The sequence below is a fragment of the Ranitomeya variabilis genome, chromosome 5, assembly GCF_051348905.1.
Source record: "Ranitomeya variabilis isolate aRanVar5 chromosome 5, aRanVar5.hap1, whole genome shotgun sequence".
Lineage (NCBI taxonomy): Eukaryota > Metazoa > Chordata > Amphibia > Anura > Dendrobatidae > Ranitomeya > Ranitomeya variabilis.
Window position 1 is genome coordinate 418,694,497 of NC_135236.1, and position 21,954 is coordinate 418,716,450.

Sequence of the window (21,954 nt, forward strand, 5' to 3'; positions counted from 1 at the left end):
TGAGGGTCCCATAGCCCTTGAACTACGATATCACCCATGTGTGCCCCCCATCCCGTAGGGCTGGCGTCTGTTGTTATTACACGAGTCACATGCGTCACCCAGGGAACTCCTGCTGACAGATTGTCTTCTACTAGCCACCATCTGAGAGATGTAAGCACTACCGGACTTAACATCACCTGACCCTGCAAGGACCCCTGTAAGGCTCTATCATTATCCAGAACCTCAAACTGTAAAGGTCTGGTATGGAATTGGGCCCAACGGACGGCAGGAATGCACGAAGTTAGGGATCCTAACAGTGACATGGCCTGTCTAAGGGTCATGGATGGTTTATCAATCGCCTTTAACACCTGTTGTTGAATGTGGAGCAATTTATCAGGCGGCAGACAGCATTGTTGGGTCTCTGAATTTAATAACAGTCCGAGGAATCTCTGAATTTTTAGGGGCTGTAAACGGGATTTGTCGTAATTTATAATCCAGCCCAGACGTTCTAGTTTGGCTATGGCTGTCTTTGCTTGTGAAAGGCAATGATCTGCTGAATTCCCCACAATAAGAAAATCATCCAGATAAGGCATTATGAGGATATTGAATTCCCGCAAATGCGACATAACCTCAGCGACTACTTTAGTAAACACTCTAGGTGCTGCTGAAATGCCGAAGGGAAGGGCTCTAAATTGAAAATGACGAACAATTCCCTCTATAGACACCGCAACCCTTAGGAACCTCTGGAAGTTCTCATGGATAGGTATATGATAGTATGCGTCCTTAAGATCTACAACTACCATAAAGCAGTGTTTGAACAGCATCTTTATTGTAGAACCGATAGACTCCATTTTGAAGGTTTTATTTACCAGGAACTCATTAAGGGATTTAAGATTAATGATAGTTCTAAATGACTTATCTGGTTTTTGAATCAGAAATAAAGGAGAGTAGAACCCTCTTCCTCTTTCTGAATCTGGAATCTCAATCAGCACTTTTTTAAGACATAGATTCACGACTTCAGCTTCCAAAGCTGTCTGTTCAACAGTGGAGGAACGTAAGGGGGTTCATTTAAATTTATCACGAGGCCAATGGTTAAACTCCAGTCTCAGACCGTCTAATATAATGCCTCGGACCCAGTCACTATTTGTGATGTCAGACCAAGCGGAAGAGAAGGCTGCCAATCTCCCTCCCACAGGGATTGCTAGTCATTGGTCTGATTTTTTACGTTCTTTTGAGGAACGGCGAAACATGTAGCCCGTACCTCTCCTGCGTCTATCCTCCCATCTAAAATTATCTCTAGAGGGCGAGGATACGCGTTTTCTTCCGCGACCAAATCTCCTCCTGTTGAAAGGGCGACGGTAAGATGCTGATGTCAAATTGGGGAACTTCTTCTTGTCATCCCCTGCTTTCTCAAGCAACTCATCCAGAGTTGGCCCGAAGAGATATTCCCCTTTACATGGAATGGCGCAGAGCTTGGATCTTGATTGAATGTCTCCAGACCAACACCAACCATAAGGCTCTACGAGCCGCATTGGAAAGACCTGCTGCCCTGGCCGCCATTCTGACTGAGTCAACCGAAGCGTCCGACAGGAAGGCCGCAGCATCTTGAATTACGGGGAGCGCATTTAGGATTGTATTCCTAGATGCGCCTTCCTTAAGTTGTGACTCCAACTGATCCAGCCAGACCATTAGCGATCTAGCTGTACATGTTGCGGCCACTGCTGGTCTCAACGATCCGGCCGCCATCTCCCTGGTACCTTTAAGGAAGGTGTCTGCCTTCCTATCAAGAGGATCTTTAAGGGACCCCATATCCTCAAATGGTAGTGAGGCTTTCTTTGATGCCTTCGCCACTGCAGCATCTAATTTAGGGGCCTTGTCCCAGGTAACCACTGTTGTGTCATCAAAGGGGTATCTGCGCTTCAATGCTGGCGGTAATGAGCCTTTCTTTTCAGGTTTCTTCCACTCTCGTAGAATTAAATCCTGAATCTTATCGTTCACCGGAAAGGATCTACGTTTTTTATGATCCAACCCACTGAACATAATCTCTTGCCTGGAAGGCTGAGTTTTAGGCTCTTCCAGGCCCATTGTGCCTCTGACTGACTTAACTAGTTTGTCAACCCGATCCAGAGGTAGGCAGAATCGGCCAGAGTCCTCTTCAGATGAAGAGGGAATAGAGGCATAAGAACCTTCTTCTCTTTCTTCCTCCGAAGAATCAGACACCAGGGGAGACTTATGCTTTGACCCACCCGCCTGGAATAGGGAACGCAGAGATTCCCTTACTTCCATGCAGATCATCTCCTTTAAGCTGGTCGCTTTGGCAGATTCTTCCGCTACCTAGGGGAGGACAACAAGGGTGGTAACCTCTAACCGACCTGATGTCACTCAACCCCCACCACTCCTGTAGACCTCACCGTCTGCTGTATACAGGTGGCGCATAATTTTTTGGGGTAAGAATCTGGTAAGGGGGTCCGGCAGAGGGCGCACTCTTTATGTTTCGTCTTGCCTGAACTCTTCTTCCCCTAAAATGACAAAGTATAAGGGGCCCCATCACTGAGTGAACATTCACGTAGATCACTTACCAGTGCACGCCAAAAACAGGTACCGAAATACGAGGGGGTTCTTTGCTAGTCGAAGCTCTGGATCCCTGCTTGGATGAGTTTTTACGACCAGACTGGTCACTCCCGACATGCTCCTTTCCTTTGGGCTTTTGTCGCACTTCCTCCAGCAGCAGAGGTTGCTGCTCACCATCACTTTCCTCCATGATGAGAATGTGACCAAAAGAAGGGTTCTAAATCCAACACCTGCTTAAATTCCCCCCGGAATCCGGTCAGCAGACTGCCAGGCACCATCCCATTGGTCCCTGCTATTCAGGCTGCAGCTGGATGGTCAGCGGGTGCTGTGATGAATCCGGCGTTCAGGGTCCGATGGGCGCCGCCATCTTGGGTCGACTGCGCATGCGCAGCCATCCCGTGACCCGGAAGCGCTCACCGACTCCGCCCCCGACGTCACCGCTGCCCGGAAACGCTCCAGCACACGCTGAGAGCGGCGCAGGACGCCGGGAACGGACAGGAGCGCTCCGGACGGCCTCCAACTCCTGACGCCGGCACACCGCAAACCCCGCTGTACCGCCGCCCAGCCTGAAGGGACGGCCATACATACCTGTGCCGGCGCTGATGGAGGCAAGAAGATCCACTGGATTCTGCTCCCTGCTGCCAAAACGCCACCGACGTGCAGTCCAGCCTGGACCACCGTGGCGTCTCCAGGGACTCCCGCACCGACCGAGGTAGGAGACCCCCTCGCTACCTGATTCGGCCGGCCGGCCGGCCTGGGTCCTATAGGATCTTTATCTGTAGGAATCTGTCCCTCCAGGAACAGGAAACCAACTGATGCATGGGGAGAGGTGCCGCCCTTTTGTATCTGTAGGTTTCCTGTTCCTGAAGGGCGGATCCCCTCTCTCGTAGTGCTGTCATGGGAGTCCGAATAAATAGTAATTTTCCATTGACTAAGCCCGATGTTATACAATTCTGTGAATTGTCTGAGGGCTAAAAAATGCTTCATACACCCCTAGATGAATTCCTCAAGAGGTGTAGTTTCCAAAATAGGGTCACTTGTGGGGGTTTCTGCTGTTTTGGCATGTCAGGAGCTCTTCAAATGTGACAGAATTGCGCTCCAGAATTAAATTAGTGCACCTTCCCTCCTCCCCTGCCGTGTGCCTAAACAGCAGTTTTCCACTACATATGGGTTATCAGTGTACTCAGGAAAAGTTGCGCAACAAATTGTATGTTCCACTTTCTCCTGTTAAAAATTTGGGGCTATAGCAACATATTTGGGGGACATTTATTTTTTTCATTTTCACGGCTCAAACTTATAAAATTCTCAGAAGAACTTGAGGTTCAAGGTGCTCACCACACCTCTAGATACATTTCTTGACGGGTGTGGTTTCCAAAATGGGGGTCCCTTGTAGGTGGTTTCCACAGTTTAGGCACTGTGAAGAAACCAGATTGTATCTTAATTTCCCAGACAACCATGTTTTTGCAAATCCAAAAGAACTGGCTTTTTATCTGTATATTGGCTTGTGAATTTAAGTGTTTATGTCTGGTGGGTCAAGAAGACAGACTTGCCAACTGATATACTATCTAACATACTGTGTAAGTCTGTAATAGTGACTGTACATTGAGTGTGTTAAGGTACCTTCACACTGAGCGACTTAACAACGAGAACGACAACGATCTGTGACGTTGCAGCGTCCTGGATAGCGATCTCGTTGTGTTTGACACGCAGCAGCGATCCGGATCCCGCTGCGATATCGTTGGTCGTAGCTGAAAGTTCAGAACTTTATTTGGTCGTTAGATCGGCGTGAATCGTCGTGTTTGACAGCAAAAGCAATGATGCCAGCAATAATTTACATGGAGCTAACGACCTGTGAGAACGTTAAGTGAGTCACCGTTACGTCACAGGATCGCTCCTGCATCGTTCTGGAGCTGCTGTGTTTGACATCTCTACAGCGACCTAAACAGCGACGCTCCAGCGATCGGCTCGTTGTCTATATCGCTGCAGCGTCGCTGAGTGTGACGGTACCTTTAAGCTTTGTTTATTGATGTGTGCTTATATGCTAATAGTGCTATTTAATCCCATCACCATTGTTTACCTTATCTTGATGTTGGACTGAAAGACCCTGGGTAATTCTAAAAATAGCTTACATGCCTTGGGTATAAAAAGACTCAGAGATCACATCCTGTGAGACTGAAGTAAAGGTACCGTTACACTAAACGATATCGCTAGCGATCCGTGACGTTGCAGCGTCCTGGCTAGCGATATCGTTTAGTTTGACACGCAGCAGCGATCAGGATCCTGCTGTGATATCGCTGGTCGTTGAACAAAGTTCAGAACTTTATTTGGTCGTCAGACCGGCGTGTATCGTCGTGTTTGACACCAAAAGCAACGATACCAGCGAAGTTTTACACTGGTAACCAGGGTAAACATCGGGTTACTAAGCGCAGGGCCGCGCTTAGTAACCCGATGTTTACCCTGGTTACCAGTGTAAAATATAAAAAAAACAAACTACATACTCACCTCCGCGTCCCCCGGCGTCCGCTTCCCACACTGACTGAGCGCCGTAAAGTGAAAGTGAAAGTACAGCACAGCGGTGACGTCACCGCTCTGCTGTTAGGGCCGGCGCTCAGTCAGTGCAGGAAGCGGACGCCGGGGGACGCGAATGTAAGTATGTACTGTTTGTTTTTTTTTACATTTTACGCTGGTAACCACGGTAAACATCGGGTTACTAAGCGCGGCCCTGCGCTTAGTAACCCGATGTTTACCCTGGTTACCCGGGGACCTCGGCATCGTTGGTCGCTGGAGAGCGGTCTGTGTGACAGCTCTCCAGCGACCAAACAGCGACGCTGCAGCGATCAGCATCGTTGTCTGTATCGCTGCAGCGTCGCTTAGTGTGACGGTACCTTAAGACAGAGCTATCAGCCAGATATTCTGCAAACCACCCAACAGACAAGAGAAAGGACTGCAGCCAATTCATCATGGCACCATCACGAGGGACACTGATCTAGGATTCTATAGGATACAACCTAGAGGTTTTCGGCTCCGGTTGGAAAGACACAGATCTGATCCAGTGACCATCTCTGAACCATGGATATGTTTGGAGAAAGCCAGGGTTGGGACCCGCTGGTCGCCTGGTTCCATGGAGATGGTCAGATAAGCCAGGTGGTGACTCTCCTGTCAACTGGCTTTGGACAGTTCTTGGTCATCTCCCTATGCTTGTCGTTACCCCTTCTCTGTGCGTTCATCCACAGATGGAGTAGCGACCCTGGGAGCTCTGACATCATGTCAACTGGCTTTGGACCTTGTATGGACTCTATGGACAGTTCTTGGTCATCTCCCTATGCTTGTCGTTACCCCTTCTCTGTGCGTTCATCCACAGATGGAGTAGCGACCCTGGGAGCTCTGACATCATGTCAACTGGCTTTGGACCTTGTATGGACTCTATGGACAGTTCTTGGTCATCTCCCTATGCTTGTCGTTACCCCTTCTCTGTGCGTTCATCCACAGATGGAGTAGCGACCCTGGGAGCTCTGACATCATGTCAACTGGCTTTGGACCTTGTATGGACTCTATGGACAGTTCTTGGTCATCTCCCTATGCTTGTCATTACCCCTTCTCTGTGAGTTCATCCACAGATGGAGTAGCGACCCTGGGAGCTCTGACATCATGTCATACTGGAAGTACATGGAGACGCAGTGATCTTTTATATGCGCCCATGTGACCCTGGGAGCTCTGATATCGTGTCATACTGGAAATACATGGAGACGCAGTGATCTTTTATATGCGCCCATGTAACCAAACAATTCCAGCCATGGTGGGATTGTTCTGTTTGCTATTGTGTGTTGTGGTTCAATAAAGTATTGCCACACTGTTTTACCTTAACCCTGTGTTGTCTGTGTAGTGTATTGCCCACGGGGAGATAGAGCGGGCGTTCAGTGGTATGAGCCATGGTCCATGCAGTCTTGCTAAAGACAGCCGGGCCAGCTGACGAGAGCACCAACTGACCCCGTTTCTCCACAGGCACATCAGCGGCTCTGCAAACACAACATGGCAGCCACTATTTATTCCAGTCAATTTTGCGCTCCAAAAGTCAATAAGCGCTCCTTACCTTCCGAGCCATGCATGCAAAAAGTAGTTTTCCTCCACATATAGGGTATCAGCATACTCAGGAGAAATTGCACAACAAATTGCATATCAAATAGTTCATTTTCTCCTGTTACCCTTGTAAAATTGCAAAATTTTGGGCTAAATGAACATTTATGGGAAAAATGAAAATGATAATTTTTCCTTCCACATTGCTTTAACCCCTTCACCCCTGGGAAATGGAGCTTGTGGCGGTGCATGCGCAGATTCCGATCTCGGCTTTTCATTTAGCCAAAATCTAAATCTGAACATGTGCCAACACCGGCGCCATTTTCCTGAAGCCCACTGCAAGATGAATGTGAGCAAGCACTGCCCACGTTTAGTACAGTACAGGTACAAAATTTTAATCAGTATGAAGATTCGAACACCAGAGGCAGCTGAGGGGCTATATGGCAGAGATGAAGACCCTACCCACAGTCCTGGCCCTATGTACGAACACCTTATTGCACCTAAACTTCTAGCAATCATGAAAGAAAAAACAGCCTGTGGATTTCTACATTCAAGTTGTCTAATAAATCAGTAGAACAGGGTCTTTCTGCCCATACCTTTAGTTTAACATGCCTGATACTGATGACTGGTTCTCTTTACAACCTACTGGTCCAAGCCCCTTTAAAAAAAACGTATCACAAAGCTGACTGCGCTAAGGCTAGGTTCACATTGCGTTAGTGCAGTCTGTTCAACGCATGCGTTAAACGGACTGCATTAACACAAGTGCCGAAAAAGATCGCGTTATGCGTCGCGCTAGCGCAGATGCTCCATCTGTGCTAGTGGTGACGGACCCGAAAACGCCGCAGACCGCGTCCGAGGGTCCGTCACAGAATGGCGGCACATTGCTAACGCATGCCGATTATGACATGCGTTAGCGATGCACTACGTAACGGCAGCTAATGGGTACGCTAACGCATCCGTTACATAGCGTTAGTGCCGGTATGTAACGGATGCCGTCAGCGCATTGCCATTAACGCAATGTGAACCCAGCCTTAGACCATCCCAAATCTGGAAAAGTTGTGAGAAGTAACATGATCCACATGACATCACCCAACATCACACGGCGCACCAAAAAGAAGCAGCTCCAACTAGGGGTGAGTTATTTAATTGCTTGACCATTTGGTCATATATACCAGGGTAATTTTCAAGTTGATAATTTTGTGCGGATGATGGCAGAAATATGCAAATGAGCAAATGGCCCCTGGCAGAAAAAGTTCTCCAACCCTACAATAGACCATAATTGGATGAAACTGTAGATTTTGATTTACTTTGTGCATGGCCATCTTTAGGTTAAGTTCACACCAACACTGTAGATTTTACTACAGGTCTCAATGTAAGTCTGTGACAATGTTTCCTCTTTGTCCATACAGCCGAGGGGAGGACTAAAACCTATGACAAAATCTGCTCGGGGGCCTGGTAATCAGAAAAGGTGTATAAAATACCAGCATTTGATTGGCAGCGGAGATAATTAACACCGCCGTGCTCCGGCTGGCATGAAGAGCCAAAATGGAACCCAGACCATGATAAAGCAAATCATACTGCTCATCTCTACTTCTAACTGTAAAGACTTTGCAATAAGAACATACAATCTAGTAAATAATCTGTGAGATTAATAAACTCAAAGCTAAGCTGAAACTTTTACCCAGAGTGGTACTTTGTAACGAGAGAACAGAGATTTGTGCTGTTAATGTACATAGCTCACAGAGGATTGCCTAGACTGCAGAGAAGTGTACTCACCTTTCAACTAGGAGAAGAATTAATAATATGTCTGCGCAGGTTTCAGGAGGTAAATCTCTGTCAGAAAATAATCAGATCCCGTATTATCTTGTGTTAAAATTTACAAATAATCACGCAGAAGTGAAATCCTGGAATCTGATTGGTCGTGCTAGACGATACTTAGAACATAAGTCTCAGAGTGCTATTACTGCTAGACTTCACCTGTCCAAGCCATTAAAACAGTATTCAGTAGTAGGATCATGTGACAAGTAAACATTGCTGTATAATCTCTAGGATATTTGCATTCTTTCAGAGTCAGAACTGTTGCAAGGCAACTTATGGCTTTATCCCTATAGGGAGTCATTTTGAGCCACAGATAACCACAACTTTACTGCCACAGTTGGCTACAAAGCCTTGTTGTCCAAGCCTTGTGTTGTGTAGGACCACGGTCCAAACATGGGATTGGGATATATGCATGTCATGTAAGGGTGTGTGCCATACATGTAATGCATAGACATTACAATTAATGGCTGCCACGTAATAATGTAAGGGGTTGAGTATTTTACCCCTTTAAACCTCTATATTGTTGTCTTGTATGTGCGTATTTATTTATACATTTATGCCGTTGTTACGTGTTGTCGTGTATCTGTGTATCTCCATATGTCATATTGCCCATGTAATATATGCTACACTACATTTCAATAGGGACAGTGCAGTATGGAAAAGGGCCTCTAGATGGAGGCACTGAGTTCACTGTATGATAGGTTCAGCTGTAGGACATATAGGAATTAATTGTAGGAGGGGATAGTTGGGGAATAAGGCAGGAGTATTTCCTGGTTAGGTTACTTTCACACTAGCGGTTTTTTGCATATGTCGCAATGCGTAGTTTTGGCGAAAAAACGCATCCTGCAAAGTCGTCTGCAGGATGCGTTTTTTCCCCATAGACTAACATTAGCGACGCATTGCAACGTATTGACACACGTCGCAACCGTCGTGTGATGGTTGCGTCGTGTTGTGGTGGACCGCCGGCAGCAAAAAACATTACATGTAACTTTTTTTGTGCCGACGGTCCGCCATTTCCGACCGCGCATGCGCGGCCGGACCTCCGCCCCCACCTCCCCGCACCTCACAATGGGGCAGCGGATGCGTGGAAAAACAGCATCCGCTGCCCCCGTTGTGCGACGCTTGCACAGTATGCGTCGGTACGTCGGGCCGACGCAGCGTGACGGGCCCGTACCGACGCTAGTGTGAAAGTAGCCTTAGAGTCAGTGGGGGCTAGACCCCTGCGTGCTCTGGTGGTCTATGGCCTGAGCTGCTTAACCCCTTCATGACCCAGCCTATTTTGGCCTTAATGACCTTGCCGTTTTTTGCAATTCTGACCAGTGTCCCTTTATGAGGTAATAACTCAGGAACGCTTCAACGGATCCTAGCGATTCTGAGATTGTTTTTTCGTGACATATTGGGCTTCATGTTAGTGGTAAATTTAGGTCGATAATTTCTGAGTTTATTTGTGAAAAAAACGGAAATTTGGCAAAAAATTTGAAAATTTCGCAATTTTCACATTTTGAATTTTTATTCTGTTAAACCAGAGAGTTATGTGACACAAAATAGTTAATAAATAACGTTTCCCACATGTCTACTTTACATCAGCACAATTTTGGAAACAATTTTTTTTTTTGCTAGGAAGTTATAAGGGTTAAAATTTGACCAGTGATTTCTCATTTTTACAACAAAATTTACAAAACCATTTTTTTTAGGGACCACCTCACATTTGAAGTCATTTTGAGGGTTCTATATGGCTGAAAATACCCAAAAGTGACACCATTCTAAAAACTGCACCCCTCAAGGTGCTCAAAACCACATTCAAGAAGTTTATTAACCCTTCAGGTGTTTCACAGCAGCAGAAGCAACATGGAAGTAAAAAATGAACATTTAACTTTTTAGTCACAAAAATGATCTTTTAGCAACAATTTTTTTATTTTCCCAGCGGTAAAAGGAGAAACTGGACCACGAACGTTGTTGTCCAATTTGTCCTGAGTACGCTGATACCTCATATGTGGGGGTAAACCACTGTTTGGGTGCACGGCAGGGCTTGGAAGGGAAGGAGCGCCATTTGACTTTTTGAATGAAAAATTGGCTCCAATCTTTAGCGGACACCATGTCATGTTTGGAGAGCCCCCGTGTGCCTAAACATTGGAGCTCCCCCACAAGTGACCCCATTTTGGAAACTAGACCCCCCAAGGAACTTATCTAGAAGCATAGTGAGCACTTTAAACCCCCAGGTGCTTCACAAATTGATCCGTAAAAATGAAAAAGTACTTTTTTTTCACAAAAAAATTATTTTAGCCTCAATTTTTTCATTTTCACATGGGCAACAGGATAAAATGGATCCTAAATTTTGTTGGGCAATTTCTCCTGAGTACACAAATACCTCACATGTGGGGGTAAACCACTGTTTGGGCACATGGTAAGGCTCGGAAGGGAAGGAGCGCCATTTGACTTTTTGAATGAAAAATTATCTCCATCGTTAGCGGACACCATGTCGCGTTTGGAAAGCCCCTGTGTGCCTAAACATTGGAGCTCCTCCACAAGTGACCCCATTTTGGAAACTAGACCCCCCAAGGAACTCATCTAGAGGCATAGTGAGCACTTTAAACCCCCAGGTGCTTCACAAATTGATCCGCAAAAATGAAAAAGTACTTTTTTTTCACACAAAATTTCTTTTAGCCTCAATTCTTTCATTTTCACATGGGCAACAGGATAAAATGGATCCTAAAATTTGTTGGGCAATTTCTCCTGAGTATGCCGATACCTCATATGTGGGGGTAAACCACTGTTTGGGTGCATGGCAAGGCTCGGAAGGGGAGGCGTGCCATTTGACTTTTTGAATGGAAAATTAGCTCCAATCGTTAGCGGACACCATGTCGCGTTTGGAGAGCCCCTGTGTGCCTAAACATTGGAGCTCCCCTACAAGTGACCCCATTTTGGAAACTAGACCCCCCAAGGAACTTATCTAGATGCATAGTGAGCACTTAGAACCCCCAGGTGCTTCACAGAAGTTTATAACGCAGAGCCGTGAAAATAAAAAAATAATTTTTCTTTCCTCAAAAATGATTTTTAGCCCAGAATTTTTTATTTTCCCAAGGGTAATAGGAGAAATTGGACCCCAAATTTTGTTGTCCAGTTTGTCCTGAGTACGGTGATACCCCATATGTGGGGGTAAACCACTGTTTGGGCGCACGGCAGGGCTCGGAAGGGAAGGCACGCCATTTGGCTTTTTGAATGGAAAATTAGCTCCAATCATTAGCGGACACCATGTCGCGTTTGGAGAGCCCCTGTGTGCCTAAACATTGGAGCTCCCGCACAAGTGACCCCATTTTGGAAACTAGACCTCCCAAGGAACTAATCTAGATGTGTGGTGAGCACTTTGAACCCCCAAGTGCTTCACAGAAGTTTATAACGCAGAGCCGTGAAAATAAAAAATGTGTTTCCTTTCCTCAAAAATATTTTTTAGCCCAGAATTTTTTTATTTTTGCAAGAGTAACAGGAGAAATTGGACCCCAAAAGTTGTTGACCAGTTTCTCCTGAGTACGCTGATACCCCATATGTGGGGGTAAACCACTGTTTTGGCACACGTCGGGGTTCGGAAGGGAAGTAGTGACGTTTTGAAATGCAGACTTTGATGGAATGCTCTGCGGGCATCAGGTTGCGTTTGCAGAGCCCCTGATGTGCCTAAACAGTAGGAACTCCCCACAAGTGACTCCATTTTGGAAACTAGACCCCCAAGGGAACTTATCTAGATGTGTGGTGAGCACTTTGAACCCCCAAATGCTTCACAGAAGTTTATAACGCAGAGCCGTGAAAATAATAAATGTGTTTCCTTTCCTCAAAAATATTTTTTTAGCCCAGAATTTTTTATTTTTGCAAGACTAACAGGAGAAATTGGACCCCAAAAGTTGTTGTCCAGTTTCTCCTGAGTACGCTGATACCCCATATGTGGGGGTAAACCACTGTTTGGGCACATGCCGGGGCTCGGAAGGGAAGTAGTGACGTTTTGGAATGCAGACTTTGATGGAATGGTCTGCGGGCATCATGTTACGTTTGCAGAGCCCCTGATATGCCTAAACAGTAGAAACCCCCCACAAGCGACCCCATTTTGGAAACTAGACGCCCCAAGGAACTTATCTAGATGTGTGGTGAGCACGTTCAACCCCCAAGTGCTTCACAGAAGTTTACAACGCAGAGCCGTGAAAATAAAAAATCATTTTTCTTTCCTCAAAAAAGATGTTTTAGCAAGCAATTTTTTATTTTCACAAGGGTAACAGGAGAATTTGGACCCCAATATTTGTTGCCCAGTTTGTTGTGAGTATGCTGATACCCCATATGTGGGGGTAAACCACTGTTTGGGCGCACGTCAGGGCTCGGAAGGGAAGTAGTGACATTTGAAATGCAGACTTTGATGGAATGGTCTGCGGGCGTCACATTGCATTTGCAGAGCCCCTGATGTGCCTAAACAGTAGAAACACCCCACAAGTGACCCCATTTTGGAAACTAGACCCCCGAAGGAACTTATCTAGATGTGTGGTGAGCACTTTCAACCCCCAAGTGCTTCACAGAAGTTTATAACGCAGAGCCGTGAAAATAAAAAATAATTGTTCTTTCCTCAAAAATTATGTTTTAGCAAGTAATTTTTTATTTTTGCAAGGGTAACAGGAGAAATTGGACCCCAACAGTTGTTGCCCAGTTTGTCCTGAGTACGCTGGTACCCCAAATGTGGGGGTAAACCACTGTTTGGGCGCACGTCGGGGCTTGGAAGGGAGGGAGCACCATTTGACTTTTTGAATGCAAGATTGGCTGGAATCAATGGTGGCGCCATGTTGCGTTTGGAGACCCCTGATGTGCCTAAACAGTGGAAACCCCTCAATTCTAACTTCAACACTAACCCCAACACACCCCTAATCCTAATCCCAACTGTAGCCATAACCCTAATCACAAACCTAACCCCAACACACCCCTAACCACAACCCTAACCGCAACACACCCGTAACCCTAATTCCAACCCTAATCCTAACCCTAATCCCAACCGTAGCCCTAATCCCAACCCTAACCACAACTGTAACCCCAACACACCCCTAACCCTATCCGTAACCCTAACCACAAGCCTAGTCTTAACCCTATTTCAAACCCTAGCCCTAATTCCAACCCTAACTCTAATTCCAACCCTAACCCTAAGGCTATGTGCCCACGTTGCGAATTCGTGTGAGATTTTTCCGCACGATTTTTGAAAAATCTGCAGGTAAAAGGCACTGCGTTTTACCTGCGGATTTACAGCAGATTTCCAGTGTTTTTTTGTGCGGATTTCACCTGCGGATTCCTATTGAGGAACAGGTGTAAAACGTTGCGGAATCCGCACAAAGAATTGACATGCTGCGGAAAATACAACGCAGCGTTTCTGCACGGAATTTTCCGCACCATGGGCACAGCGGATTTGGTTTTCCTTAGGTGTACATGGTACTGTAAACCTGATGGAAAACTGCTTCGAATTCGCAGCGGCCAATCCGCTGCGGATCCGCGGCCAATCCGCTGCGGATCCGCTGCCGATCCGCGGCCCATCCGCTGCGGATCCGCTGCCAATCCGCTGCGGATCCGCTGCCGATCCGCGGCCCATCCGCTGCGGATCCGCTGCCAATCCGCTGCGGATCCGCTGCCGATCCGCTGCGGATCCGCGGCCGATCCGCTGCGGATCCGCGTCCGATCCGCGTCCGATCCGCTGCCGATCCGCTGCGGATCCGCGGCCGATCCGCTGCGGATCCACGGCCGATCCGCTCTGTGTGCACATGCCATAACCCTACCCCTAATTACCCTACCCGTAACCCTAACCCTACCCCTAACCCTACCCCTAGTTCTAACCCTAGTTCTAATCCTAACCCTAGAGGAAAAAAAAAAAAAAAAAAAAATTCTTTATTTTATTATTGTCCCTATGGGGGTGATAAAGGGGGGGGGGGGGTTATTTATTATTTTTTTATTTTGATCGCTGTGATAGAACCTACCACAGCGATCAAAATGTACCTGTAAGGAATCTGCCGACTGGCAGATTCGGCGGGCGCACTGAGCATGCGCCCGCCATTTTCCAACATGGCGGCGCCCAGCGAGGAGACGGACGGACACCGGGAGGATCGGTAAGTATGAAGGGGTGGTGGGGGGGTGGATCGGAGCACGGGGGGGGGGAACGGAGCACAGGGGGGGTGGGTCTGGGCAAGGAGGGAGCGGACAGGAGGACGGGGGAGCCGGCAGGCGGACGGAGGGGACCGGACCCCATAACAGAGGACGGGGGGGGGCGATCGGTGGGCGTGGGGGGGGGTACTTCAGTATTTCCAGCCATGGCCGATGATATTGCAGCATCGGCCATGGCTGGATTGTAATATTTCACCATTTTTTTAGGTGAAATATTACAAATCGCTCTGATTGGCAGTTTCACTTTCAACAGCCAATCAGAGCGATCGTAGCCACGGGGGGGTGAAGCCACCCCCCCTGGGCTGAAGTACCACTCCCCCTCTCCCTGCAGATCGGGTAAAATAGGAGTTAACCCCTTCACCCGATCTGCAGGGACGCGATCATTCCATGACGCCACATAGGCGTCATGGGTCGGATTGGCACGGGTTTTCATGACGCCTACGTGGCGTCATGGGTCGGGAAGGGGTTAACTACCCCTGCAACATTTGAAGTAAATGCCCAGCCATCCAAGGAGGGGATTTGGGAAGTAGAGTCAAGAGGAGAGCACAGTATGGGCAGCAGCAGAGAAGAGACTGAGGAAGATGATTTAAGAAGATAGGAAAAGAGAGTCACCGTAAGGCTATGTGCACACTTCAGGATTTCTGGCAGAAATTTTCCTGACAAAAACCGGACATTTCTGCCGGAAATCCAAATGCGTTTTTACCGCGATTTTACCGCGTTTTTTCCCCAATGCATAGAATAGCGGGAAAAACACGAAAAAAAACCACAAAATTAATGAACATGCTGCTTTTTTTTACCGCGATGCATTTTTTTTGCGGAAAAAAACGCATCATGTGCACAAAAATTGCAGAATGCATTCTAAATGATAGGATGCATAATGCATGCGTTTTTAATGAGTTTTTATAGCATTTTTATGGCGAAAAAAAACGTGAAAAAACCTGAACGCGTGCACATACCCTAAAAGTGCACGGGCAGGTTAAAGGGAATCTGCCACCTCATTTTGGCCCTATAAACTGCGGCCACCGCCATCAGGGGCTTATCTACAGCATTCTGTAATGCTGGAGATAAGCACCCAATGTAACCTGAAAGAGAAGAGAAACAAGTTAGATTATACTCAACCAGAGGCGGTCCCTGTGCGGTCCGGGTCCGGCGCCTCCCATCTTCATACGATGTCATCATCCTCCTTGCTTCTGCTGCGGCTCCGGCGCAGGTGTACTCATTTGCCCTGTTGAGGGCAGCGTAAAGTACTGCAGTGCGCAGGTGCCGAACCTCTCTGACCTTTCCGGGCGCCTGCGCACTGCAGTACTTTGCTCTGCCCTCAACAGGGCAGATAAAGTACGTCTGCACAGGAGCCACGACAGGAAGAAAGGAAGAGGACGTGATCATTTGAAGATGGGAGGCGCCAGACTCGGACCGTGACGCCCATCGGACCGGACAGCAGCGGGACCGCCCCTGGGTGAGTATAATATAACTTGTTTTTCTTATCTTTCAGGTTACATCAAGGGCTTATCGACAGCATTACAGAATGCTGTAGATAAGCCCCTAATGGCGGTGGCCGCAGTTTATAGGGCCAAAATGAGGTGACAGATTCCCTTTAACCGTTGACGTGGAAGAGAACTATGCAAGTAGTACATCAGAAGTCTGGTGCGAAACAGGCAGAAGAAGGCTACAGCATAGTGACGTTCTACCGGGCACCTTGTCCAGCGGAAACACTTAGGCTATGTGCACACGTTGTGGATTTTGCTGCGGATCCACAGCGGATTTGATGCTGCGGATCTGCAGCTGTTTTCCATGCATTGTACAATACCATGTAAACCTATGGAAAACAAAATCCGCAGTGCACATGCTGCGGGAAAAAAACGTGCGGAAACGCAGCGGTGTTTTTTTTCCGTAGCATGTCAATTCTTTGTGCGGATTACGCAGCGGTTTACACCTGCTCCTCAATAGTAATCCACAGGTGTAAAACCGCAGGTGGAATCCGCACAAAAACCGTGATAAATCCAAGGCAAATCCGCAGTGTAGTTTACCTGCAGATTTTGCTAAAACAGTGCGGAAAAATCCACACACCAATCCGCAATGTGTGCACACAGCCTTAGTGACACAAAGAAGAGAGAAGGGACAGATAAGGAGATGTGCTGTCTTAACTGTGAAGATAATGTTGGAAGTCATGTGGATGTGCTGTGTCCTGACGTAAATAAATCCGTTTTGTTAAAAGTTGCTTCAGACTGTGCCTCTATTCCTTTGAAGCTGAGGATGGCCGTCAATCAGAGCAGTGGAGAAGAAGCTGACAGCACTGTGAGTACTGTATGTGCCAGGTCAAAGAAGGGATCCTGTTATCTAACAGAGAAAGGCCTGGGTGAGCCAAGCCCTAAATGTTCAGCCGCAACTAGTTGCCTGCCCTTTTATTACAATAACACATTTCAAACTTTTGCAACGGGAAATGAGTGGTTAGTGTCAATGTTTTTCAGGGTAATCAGCGATATTCTAAAGGTCTGGGGAGCAAGACCCTTAACTTCCACATGTAAGAGGTTGTATGTCATTTGTATGCTATGAGACAATCCCATTACAGGAGTTGTCCAGGTCGTCTATACCGAGGACCTCCACGATCAGCTATTTGCGGCTTCCACTGCAGCAGAATATTCAGATTGTAGAGCTTAAACAGCACGGTGTAGTGGCCATTCTAGTTTACTGCAGCACATCCTCCATTGAATTTAATAGGAGTTGAGCTACAGCACCGGAGAATGGCCACTATAGAGCAAACAGGTCCGTGCTGTTCCAGCTCTCTACTGTGTATGTCTAGCTGCAGCAGGAGCTGCAAAAAGCGGAATGTGGGGACGAAACGCACTTTGGAGGGTGAGGTGGAGGAGAAGCAGCGCTAGTGAACAATTTGGCGCTGTAGCCCTCTCCTACCTTACTATCATCACATTGGTTTGGCCTGTCTTTGTACTATCAATTGACATGATCAATGTTATTTTACTTCTAATTGTATTATGGATGGGTCACTGCATTATTTATCATGCACTAGCACTTCATTGACTGTTGTAGACAGATGGTTATCCATTTATATAATAATGCACTTGTGCACTTTATAGACAACCATTAACCATTTACAGTATATTCAATCTCCACGCCATTCCTATTATTCATTTATTTACAGTGTCATTTTTTGTGCGCTGCACCCCTCTACCTCCATTTTTTAACATTGTCCAATGTCCATGTTCTGTCTCTAAGGCTGTGCACACTTTGCTGATTTTTCGCGGTTTTTTCACGATAAAAACACTATAAAACCGCAAAGAAACAGCATACAATATGCATCCCATCATTTAGAATGAATTCCGCATGTTTTGTGCACATGATGCGTTTTTTTTCCGCGAACAAAACGCATAACGGTAAAAAACGCAGCATGTTCATTAATTTTGCGGGTTTTTTGCGGATTTCCCACTATAAAATGCATTGGGAAATGTCCGGAAAAAAACGCACCAAAATCGCGGCAAAAATGCGGCAAAACTGCGGCAAAAACGCATGCAGATTTCTTACAGAAAATTTCAGGTTTTTCTCAGGAATTTTCTGCAAGAAATCCTGACGTGTGAACATAGCCTTATTCTTCTGTCTGGTTCACTTTATACCTAATAAAGAATATTTTATTAGTATGAATTTCTGGTTGTGTGCTGGACTTTATATGTGTTTCTACAATTAAGTTCTGACCGGCTGACTACATTCAAAAGTTTAAGTCCATTGGTTACTACCATTTCTACAAGTGTTAACAATCCCATTAGGTAAGCCTACAAAAGGGAAGAGTATATGTGGCCACCACTATTACATTACACAGCGAACATCCAATTGTCCTGACTAGTCCCTTTCCCATAAGGCATTTACTTCACAGGTCAGGCAGACATGCTAAGGCCTCTTAAGCAGGACACCGACACTAAGTTTATTAGATGAGCCTTGTTCACATGGTCAAGTCTTTAAAGTTGATTTCTATGAATATTGTTTAGTTTTTTTCAGGAGTTAATGCCATAGAAGAAGCATCTTTACCTTTTTTTCCCATTCACTCGTAGCTTTGGTTTAACAAATTCTAAATGTTAAAGGTTTGTCTCACAAAAGACTTTTATTATGTATCCAGGGTTAGGTGGCAAATAACTGATTACTGGGCCCCTGACAATCAGTAAAACGGACATCCAAAACCACCCTGTTCCTTCTATAGGTCACATGGAGACACAGAGGAGACTCATCTCTGCAAACAGGCAGTATGGAGAAACAGGGGGCTCAGGAACCCAGATTCTAGTGATCTTGAGGGGTCTCAGCAATCGCATTCATCATCTATTCTGTGGATACCTGATGAACATACTTTGTGGTTCAACCCCTTTGGTGAGGTTGGAGTTGGACCATAAAAGCAAAATATCATTTATCCACAGGGCTATTACAAGAATGGTGGTCTGCAGTGCCTGGGTTAGCTGTACCCAACACTCCCATAGTCAATGAATGAAATCATGGTGTGCATGCTAAAAAAAAAAAAACACACACACACAAAAAAAAACGGCAACTACATAGTGCCTGCCAGGGGTGGACATACCACTCACAGGCCCCTGGTTTAGTGGCACAGAGGCCTGTAAGTGAGGGGGTCTAGTCACAGTACAAGTGTACAATGTTAATTCGGAAACAGGACGCTGATACGTATTTTCTTACATTTTTATTTTTTGTTATAAAATTAACTCTTTATTTTGGGAGCTGATCTTTGACTCAGGCAGAAGTGGAAGTGGAAGAACCTCTAAGGCCGGAGTCACACTAGAGAAGAATACGGACGAGTGCTATGCGAGAAAAGAAAATCACATAGCACTCAGACCAAGGTTAGCCTATGGGGCAGCTCCCACCGTCAGTTTTGTTCTCGGCCGTATTATACGTGCGAGAGAATGCACCGTATATCGGCCGAAAATCGCCAATGAAAGTCTATGGGTGAGAGAAAAAATATATATATTTCATAGAGAGTTAGGTAGCAGAATAGCTGTTAATTCATTTGTCGGCATCTGTAAAATCATTGCAGAAGCCGACAGGATGTGACACATGGTTTACATACAGTAAACCATTGCATATCAGTTAGATTTATATATGTACCTGACTAATAATGTTAGTACTATGTGTGTGTTACATTTTGGAGATGCAGGTGTTAAATTAACAAATTTATTCAGGCGAAAAAAATTGTGTGAGCTCTCGCGCAATTTTCTTCGCCAGAGTGGGAAAGCCAGTGACTGAGGGCAGATATTAATAGCCTGGAGAGGGACCATTGTTATTGGCCCCCCTGGCTAAAAACATCTGCCCTTTCTGTAAGATACACCAATTCTGACACTTAGTCTCTCTCTTCCCATTGCCCCGTAGCAGTGGCATATGGGGTAATAAAGGGGTTAATGTCACCTTGCTATTGTAAGGTGACATTAAGCCCGGTTAATAATGGAGAGGTGTCAATAAGACACCTATCCATTATTAATCCAATAGTATGAAAGGGTTAAAAAAAACACATGCAACCACTACAGTGCAATGGGAAGAGAGAGAGGCTAAGTGCCAGAATTGGTGCATTTTATAGATGCGCCTTTTCTGGAGCGGCTGGGTGCTGGTATTTTTAGCCAGGGAGGTGGGTCAATATCCATGGCCCCTTCATAGGCTATGAATATCACCCGCAGCTGTCTGCGTAGTCTTTCTGGCTATTAGTTATAGGGGGACCCCACGTCATTTTTCAGGGGGACCCCTATTAGAATAGCCAGTAAAGGCTAAATAAACAGCTGCGGGCTGATATTCATAGCCTGGGAAGATCCATGGGTATTAAACCCTTCCCAGGCTACAAATATTAGCCCCTGCCGTCGGCTTTCCCTCTCTGGCGAAGAAAATTGCTCGAGAGACTACGTAGTTTTTTTTTGCTTGTAGGATAGAATTTGTGTAGCCAATAAATAGGCTTCCATGCTATTTATTCATGATTTTCTGGGCCGGGATCCATTATATGTCCATTTTGCAAGCCGGCAAGAAAATCACGCCATACGGATGTCACACGGATGCTTAGATGTGAGAAAATCGCATCCTCGCACTGCACATGGATGACATACGGATCACTGCTCAGGGAACATTTCTGAGATTCTCGGCCGTGAAAAATGGACAGATTTTTTAACATTATGTGTGACTCCAGCCTAACAGTGAGCCACAGGCTGCACTTGTTTTTTTGCTATATATCTGTAGAATCTAGTACATTATAGGTAAAGAAGAAAAAAAGTTTTTATTCCCGAAAGTTAATAATAATGCAAAAACAATTACACTTAAAAAATGCACTTTATAAAATAATCGTACCAATACAATAAATAACCCAAACATGCAGAATCCACTTGAGATATGGTGATCATTCTGGTGGGCTATGGTAGACCCCTGCTGAACAGCTGCTGCAGAACACATCGATCATAAACTACCTGAGGACAGCTGCAATTAAAAACTTACAACTTTACAAAATGCAAATAAGAACCTATTACCAGCAAGGAAAAAATTATTCAAGAAATCAAACTTCAGCCGAGCTGATGACATGGCAGAAAAGTAGTGAGCCCCTCTCCCTGAGGAGAGCCTGGTCCCCAATGTGGGACCCCCAGGACACCTGAGCTGACAGAGCAGCCTGTGGGGGAGCAGCCTGTGGGGGAGCAGCCTGTGGGGGTGCTGCAGACACCTGAGCCTTCTCCCACCATGCCAGGGATTGCTGAGGGACACAATGCAAGTTCCAGGCACTTGGCCGCCCCCAGCATGCACCTTACCTCGCTCGGGCTCCGCTTGCAGGCAGATGGGGATATTCTTCTTCCAGCCGGGCATGTTCCCAGATGTGCGCTCTGCTCTCTGTCACGGGCTGCACAACCTTTGGCACATATCACCTCACAGTGTTCTGCTGGTGCCGTAGCCTGGTGTGACCGGGACTTGTGCCGCCTGCTGTGCTCCTTGTCTCGGGGGAGAGGGCTCCGGCAGGAGGGGCTGCAGCAGCGCAGGAAGGCACAGAGTATGGAGTAGGAGGAACAAGTGCACGGCGATAGAGGCAGTGTCAGGGGGCGGGGGATTTAACTTCACACACACCGGGAGGAGGCGGCAGCACGGCGTGCAGGACATTCCCGGCGGGCACACATTCTAGTGTAGGGAGCGGAAACTGAGCGCACTCTCCAAGACTGGGGGACACGCCGGCTTCTCCGAGTCCTCACAGTCCGCTCACTTTCCATTCATATCCAGAATAGCCACGCCCTCTTTGTCCCTCAGCCCCTCCAGCAGGTGCTCCCTCTGTGCCCCCTCAGCCCCTCCAGCAGGTGCCCCCTCAGCCCCTCCAGCAGGTGC

General features: G+C 46.6%; 1 protein-coding gene across 1 annotated transcript in view; it reads right to left on the minus strand.

Moving 5' to 3' along the window:
- GRIP1 (glutamate receptor interacting protein 1) overlaps positions 1-21,576 on the minus strand; it is a 787,412-nt gene extending 765,836 nt beyond the window's left edge. Inside the window, exon 1 of the mRNA XM_077265228.1 lies at positions 21,393-21,576. Coding sequence (XP_077121343.1) covers positions 21,393-21,447 — 55 coding nt within the window. The 5' untranslated portion in view covers positions 21,448-21,576. The remainder of the gene's footprint in view (positions 1-21,392) is intronic.
- Between the last annotated feature and the right edge of the window lie 378 nt (positions 21,577-21,954).